Source organism: Misgurnus anguillicaudatus, chromosome 2 (assembly GCF_027580225.2).
Source record: "Misgurnus anguillicaudatus chromosome 2, ASM2758022v2, whole genome shotgun sequence".
NCBI lineage: Eukaryota > Metazoa > Chordata > Actinopteri > Cypriniformes > Cobitidae > Misgurnus > Misgurnus anguillicaudatus.
Genome location: NC_073338.2, coordinates 30,409,549 through 30,416,554, shown reverse-complemented (window position 1 = coordinate 30,416,554; position 7,006 = coordinate 30,409,549). Strand labels below are relative to the sequence as shown.

At 32.5% G+C, this 7,006-nt stretch overlaps 1 protein-coding gene across 1 annotated transcript; it reads right to left on the bottom strand.

Moving 5' to 3' along the window:
- Window positions 1–274: 274 nt before the first annotated feature.
- Window positions 275–3,417, bottom strand: LOC129442439 (uncharacterized). The gene is made up of 6 exons (XM_055202506.2): window positions 3,203–3,417; window positions 2,918–3,082; window positions 2,555–2,818; window positions 1,864–1,956; window positions 1,640–1,654; window positions 275–1,113 (listed from the first exon to the last, which is right to left on the bottom strand). The coding sequence occupies exons 1-6, from the start codon at window positions 3,258–3,260 to the stop codon at window positions 980–982; spliced, it is 729 nt and encodes a 242-aa protein (XP_055058481.2). The 5' UTR covers window positions 3,261–3,417; the 3' UTR covers window positions 275–979.
- Window positions 3,418–7,006: the final 3,589 nt, after the last annotated feature.

Genomic DNA, 7,006 nt, shown 5'->3' with positions numbered 1-7,006 from the left:
GTTTTCTACATATAATCATCCTACACAATTTTGCAAAAAACATTTTGGTGAAAATAACATTGATATCTTTAATATTGACCAAGTAGGGCTATTACAAATATTGAAATCAATGTAAAATCAATTACTAAAATTTACCTTTGCTCCTACTTAATTAATAGATTCTGAGACTTTAGCCTGTATTTCACAGACATGGTAACATACATACAAGGTAAAGTTTTATTTTATTGCAATGAATGTACAGCAAGTGTCTGGTAAGGACAAATATGTATTTAAAAAAAAAATGTGCTGATGCATTCCAACATGATATTAGTCATAAAACAAGCAGGTAGCACAATTAAAGTGGTAACACTTTACAATAATGTTGTATTTGTTAACATTAATAAATGCATTAGCTAACAATGAACTAACTGTGTGCAATAGTTTATCAGCATTTAATATTCTTTGATATAGTTAATGACAAAACAGTTGTTCAAGTTAGTTCATTGTGCATTAACGAATGTTAATAGTTACGTTTGTTACACAGTAACTTTTATTTTAAAATGTATTAGTAAATGCTGAAATGAACATGAACTAAGATGAATAAATGCTGTGAAAGTATTGTTAATTTAGCTATACATTAATGTTAACAAATACAACCTTATTGTTAAGTGTTACCACTAAAACACATTATTTATGTTTTACGTGAATATCTTGGAACATCAAAACATAAAGAAAAGAAATGTACATTTACACAATTAACATACATATACATACTTGTGCATGTTGCAACAGTACCCTATTGTTTATATTAATACTTGTAATATTTCAAGATTGCCTCATGCTAATTTATTTCCTAATTTATATTAGAAAATAAAGAATTAAAATCCCCTAACTACCATAATACCTAAAGAGTGTGCTTTTTTGTTAGCTCTATTCACATCGGAGCCAGTACAGACAGATGAATGTGGTGGGGCAGGTTTGGTAATTGATCATCTGTGACTTAACTCTGCTGAAAGAGACCCTTCAGCATTGGAGTAACTTGTTGTTTTATCTCTGCCCCTGTGCTGGACTTCTGTCCAAATAAAGGAACGTCATGATGATGGGCTGGGTAATGTATAATTGAGCCTATAACACCTATGGGAATCCATAAAATGACAGCATAAAATTAAAGAACACCATGTGAATGCACCTGTTTCCTATTTAAATGCTTAAAAAACTACATCCAACACTACAAGTTGTAATACATATCTGTTTACATATTAAATTACACAAAAACATGACCATGTGGGCCCTAAGCTTAGTTCAAAGCTTTTTTATTAGGTGTTAAAATACCTCTTCATGGAAAATTATGTTTAGCTGTATTTGATTATAACACTGTGCACTTAAAAAAATCCCTCATGCAAATGCATTTAAACCAATTCAGCATCAGGTTATTAGATAATATATTATTATTTTATCAAAAGTTCTAACGTTTCACTAACTAGAGTAAAGGTACATAGCACAATACACAGTAGTATATCTCTGACTAAAAAAATAGATTACCATCCAATATAGGGCACTTCACCCATTGTCAATATTTAATCTGTACTGTAAACCTTCACTCTATATTGCATTAATTGCAGCAATTTAAACATATGGCATACAACATAAATCAGCTTACCACCTGGATGTTGACCTGAATCAAGCAAAAGAGGAAGAGCAAAAAAGAAAGAAGAATAAAAGCACTCTTGTTACATCTGACAACCAACATTACTTAACTGGAATGTTTTAATATCTTATTATCAATTTCACCATTTTATAGTAGTTAGACTTTATATGGATGTTTGAGCCATTATCACAAAAATCAGCATATGACAAAGCACATGATTACAGCAGTATACTCACCCTGCCGCTTGAACATAAGAATGCTTGTAAAAACAAATCCTAAGAATACAGCTGTGGTAAAAACTGGAGCAATCACTCTCAAAACTTCAAGCTCTGAAAAATAGAACATAGCAAACTTAATACCATTGTGTACCGTGCAAGACATTAAAATCTATGACATTAACACCTAACTATGTATAATATGGCTCTCACTGTCAAAAGGTGAAGTATAAACAAACTTCGGATTTTGCAATGCCCCATTTAAGGCACATATCAACAAACTATTCTGTCACAGCAATAAAAATATATGTTTTCACAAAGGGCATTCAATCAAGGAATCATGTGACTGTAAAAAAATATCCTTAATCCTTTTATGCTTTCATCCAACTGCTAGCGTACCAAGAAATATAACATGACAAAATAAACTAGTGGTTAGGTCAGTTTGAAATCATTGTCTAGGATGTTAATTTGTTGCTAACTGTAAAAATGCATAAAGTTAAGCATAAAGTCAATTAAACCAACTATTTTAAGTTTTGGCTTGTGAAAAGTTGATATAACTTATAAAATCAAGTTGAAATTGTTTAACTTATTTTTTATGTATAAATTATGTTAATTTGACAAAAATGGTTTATATTTTTTTCATAGAGCATGAAAGAACTTTCATGTATTTTCAAACCTTTACAAATTAATATATATATTAATAAAAGTTTACCCTCTTGGTTCTGCTTGTCATCGATTTGTTTAACGAACTCCTTGCAATCTTCTTTCAACTGAGTTTTCTCAAGGCGCGTGAGGTCAGTCTCCAGCGCCCATGTTTTCTTTAGATCATTCGCCTCAGGGACCAACACCGTCCACGAATCAGCTTGTGGCTCTAACACCAGATAATCTCGTCCATTCATCTGAAACCGGTCGGACAGTCTGAGGACTTCATAGCCCCGCAGGTTGCATTCTCTTAAACGCATATACGTGCAATTGTCTGAAAAGATAAACAAGTAATTGTACCGTATAGTGACTGCGCGATACTTTAATTATTAGTCAACTTTTTATTATTCATTATTGCACAAATATCGTTTACTTGCTGTTGCACGATCACGCTCCACGATCATCCTCAGAGCCTCATCTTTAGTTGATCTAACAACAGGATGCTGTCCCATAGAACTGTCAAACGCGCCATTGACAACGATTCTCTCCACCACAGTGCCGTTCGTCAATACACTGCGCTCGAACTTAATTACAAGATCTAACAAAATACATGGTACAGATAGACAGGTTTTTGTTTATGATAAACAGTTCATAAAGCGCACGCAAAATTAAAGAAACATATTGTGGATGACAAACTATAAGAGGATGAAAGTCTTACCCCTAGGAAGACCCCAGGACGAAGGCAGGAGCAAAGCAAGAGTTAAAACGAAGATCATTTCTTCGAAATTTAAAAGCACAATCAGGTTTGTTGGTGGCGATAACAACAGTTTGCTTGTAATGGAACTGTGTTTCAGTTTCTCTTTCTTTTGTTATCATTTACACAATACGCGATGCGCAAACACAGAAGCGCATATCCACAGTATTTAGCATGGTTGGGTTAGACATGTAATAGCTAGTAAAAGCACTTGCTTGTCATTGGCTGGATCTCTGAGAAGGGTAACAGTCTCACACCAGGGTGAAACTGCCTACAAACACTGACCCGAGGTTGACATTTAACAGCTATGAAAACAATGCTGAGTTCACTTTTTGTGCCCTTTTAACCAAATCAGCTGGGTTGCTGTAGTTTAGATGATGTGCATTTCTGTTTTTGAATTTTAAACCAATCGTGTATTTTGTAGTAGCTACATTTCCCTATTTGAGCAATTGATTTAATTGCTTTAATTTATTTTGATTTAATGTTACAAATTGTCATTTTTATGTTACACACAATCACACATTATATAATAGTTATAATAAAATAGTTAAAATGAAAGTTCGAAGTAACCACACACCATGAAATAGTTCAAATTATTTTAACACTTTTTAAAATTTATTTAACACTCAGTTAAATTCATCCATGATCAGTTTTCTGACACTGTTACTGATTAATCAATACACAGACATATCTTACCAGGTTTAGTTATATATTTCTGCATAAATAAGCCAGAGAGCAAAGAAGCAAGCATAACCATATATGGCAAAAGACAAGAGCCGGAGATGTATGCTGGTTGAATATGAAAAGGAAAAGTAGACCATTTGCATTAGCCATAAACAATGTACTTAAAGGAACAGTATGTAAGAAATGTATATCAATTAATCTTAAAATGCCTCTTATATGTAACTAGACATTAAGAAATCATTTTCATTTCAAATTCTTATATCACTGGCAACAGTGGTCTGCACAGGATATTGTCATTTAAAAAGTGGAGTTGCAGCCCTGGGGTGTATTCCAGAAAGCAGGGTTAACTTACCATCAGATTAACCCTGAACTTTGGGTTGATCAACCCCAAACTTGCTTACTCTGGGTATGTCGGTTCCAAAACACAGTTTAAGAGTTAGTTCAATCAACCCACTGAAAGTAACCCATGCGCGCTCACGGTAACAACAGTCAATGGATCACAGATTTCACGAGTCACCATGGAAACGTCAGAGAACTTAAAAGTTTTTAAATGAGAAATAACATTATAAACCAATACTTTCTGTCAAAATGTTTTATAATCGGCTTAGAAGTGTGTGATTACAAAACAGATAAAATTAATTAATTAAATAATTAATACAAACCTATTTTACCCCATTTAAGTCCAATATTATATGTGTCTCAACGAAAATACACATAATATTATTTAAATATTATTTAAAAGCCTGTAAAAATAATCATAGATTTCATATATGATTTTAAATATATTAATTATATCTAATTAGATATAATTAGACATAATTAAGATTATCTTTTCTCTTACAAAAATTAACAATGGTTTTACTACAGTTAAAACAAAAAACATGGTTACAGTAAAACCATGGTAACCACAAAATAACCATGGTTGTTCAAAAACCATAGTTAAACCATGGTTAGTGTAGTAAAACCATGGTTTGCTGATCAATGCCCCCCCAAAAAAAAAACATGGTTACCACAACTTTACACTAATAAAACCATAGTTAATTTTTGTAAAGGTTGTGGCACATCAAGTGCATAATCTGTCATAAGGCTTGCAGTTTTTTTTAGATATGATTGTATGCATAAAATGCACTATGATTATATTCACTATTGTACTTATTTCACTTTTGCTCCTTTGGGTGACCCTGTTTAGTTTTTGGACTTTCCATTGTATGACACTGTATCACATTGGAACTTTAGATTAATCTAAAATTATCTAGTAAGTAAAAGATGAGGTTATTTATGAATTGACAAAATTGATACGGAAATGTACTTTATTGTTAACATTAATTAACTGATGGAAATGTGTTTCATACATACACTGATATTTGGAGATATATTAATAATGAACATAATTAAATGTATTTAGTCCACACACAAATATGAATCAATTTTTATTAATAATGGACATAATTTAATGTATAGTAATTAGTCCAATCACAAATATCAATCCATGTTATTAAAAAACTGTTTCTTTTAAGAAAAATCATGATTTTTTAAGAAGGCAATGAATATTTGCGACTGTAAATGTAATAAAATAAATGCTTTAACATTGTAATATTATGCAAAATATATGCTTCCACGCCCGCTGCACGCTCATCATATGTACATGCATGCGCAGACATCCTCCGGAGCCTCGTTTTATTAACTAAAATGAACTTACCCTGCAACATAACCTGGTCCGGAGCAGGTTATCTTCAGAGAGTCAGTTGCTATGGTTACTTACATAACCCGAAAGTTACCTCCGTTTTTGGAACCAAAAGCAGAGGTTATCCGCTACTTACTCCTAAACTTACCCGGATAAGTCACATAACCTGCTTTCTGGAATACACCCCTGAACTGATGTTTATGTTGTCATTTTGTGTATTGGCCACCAGTTTTGTGATTGCAGTACCAGTTTTAACCACAATCCTACATACTGTTCCTTTAAAGGAATATTCAATTTTCTTAAAAGAAAAATCCAGATAATTTACTCACCACCATGTCATCCAAAATGTTGATGTCTTTCTTTGTTCAGTCGAAAAGAAATTATGTTTTGGTTTCGAAAAGTTGTGCTTTAAAAGTGTATATTTCTTATTTTTCTTGTCAAAAATGATAATCGTTTTGCTAGATAAGACCCTTATGCCTCGTTTGGGATCATTTATAGTCCTTTGAAACTCTGTTGAAAAAACCTGTTAAGTGTTGAGTTAAGTGTTAATTGTTGGTGTCTATGAGAAAAATCCTGCAATGTTTTCCTCAAAAAACATAATTTCTTATCGACTGAACAAAGAAAGACATCAACATTTTGGATGACATGGTGGTGAGTACATTTTTCTTTTAAGAAAATGGAATATTCCTTTAAGTATGTGTGTGTGTGTGTGTGTGTGTGTGTGTGTGTGTGTGTGTGTGTGTGTGTGTGTGTGTGTGTGTGCGTGCGCGTGAGCGTGTGAGTGTGCGTGTGTGTGTGGGTGTGTGTGCGTGTGAGTGAGTGTGAGTGTGTGTGTGCGTGTGCGTGTGCGTGTTTGTTTACATTCATTCATCACAGACACTTTAATCTACATAATAATTAGTGCTAATGAAAGTGATATATCATGAAAAGAAAGAAAGGAACAGGAGAGGCACTGCATTAAATGCTCTAATGTGACTTACAAAGATGAACACAGGTGTGAAAAAGGGAAGAGAGTTAAGGTTAATAGTGTCTTATTAGTTGAAAAGTTTTAGTACAGTTTCCTGAAGATAGAAAAACCAACCCATAGTTAAACAAATTTTTAATATAAAAAACGATTTTTTTATTGTACTGAGTAATACATTTGTTATTGTAATAAATTCAAAATTCAATGACCAAATTAATTTAGTCTTGCCACTGTATTCACTAAATTGTCACTCATGTCATCAGTTATAAATAAACCAAATACAAACAAAATGACATTTATGTCTAAAAATATAGCCTATATGAAATCAGATTAAACAAATTAAATAAATATGCAGCAGAAGCATGAAGTCAGGCCAGCAAAGTTAAAAAAACAAGCAGGAGTAGTGCAATACAATTAAATCTAACAGCTAAAGGCA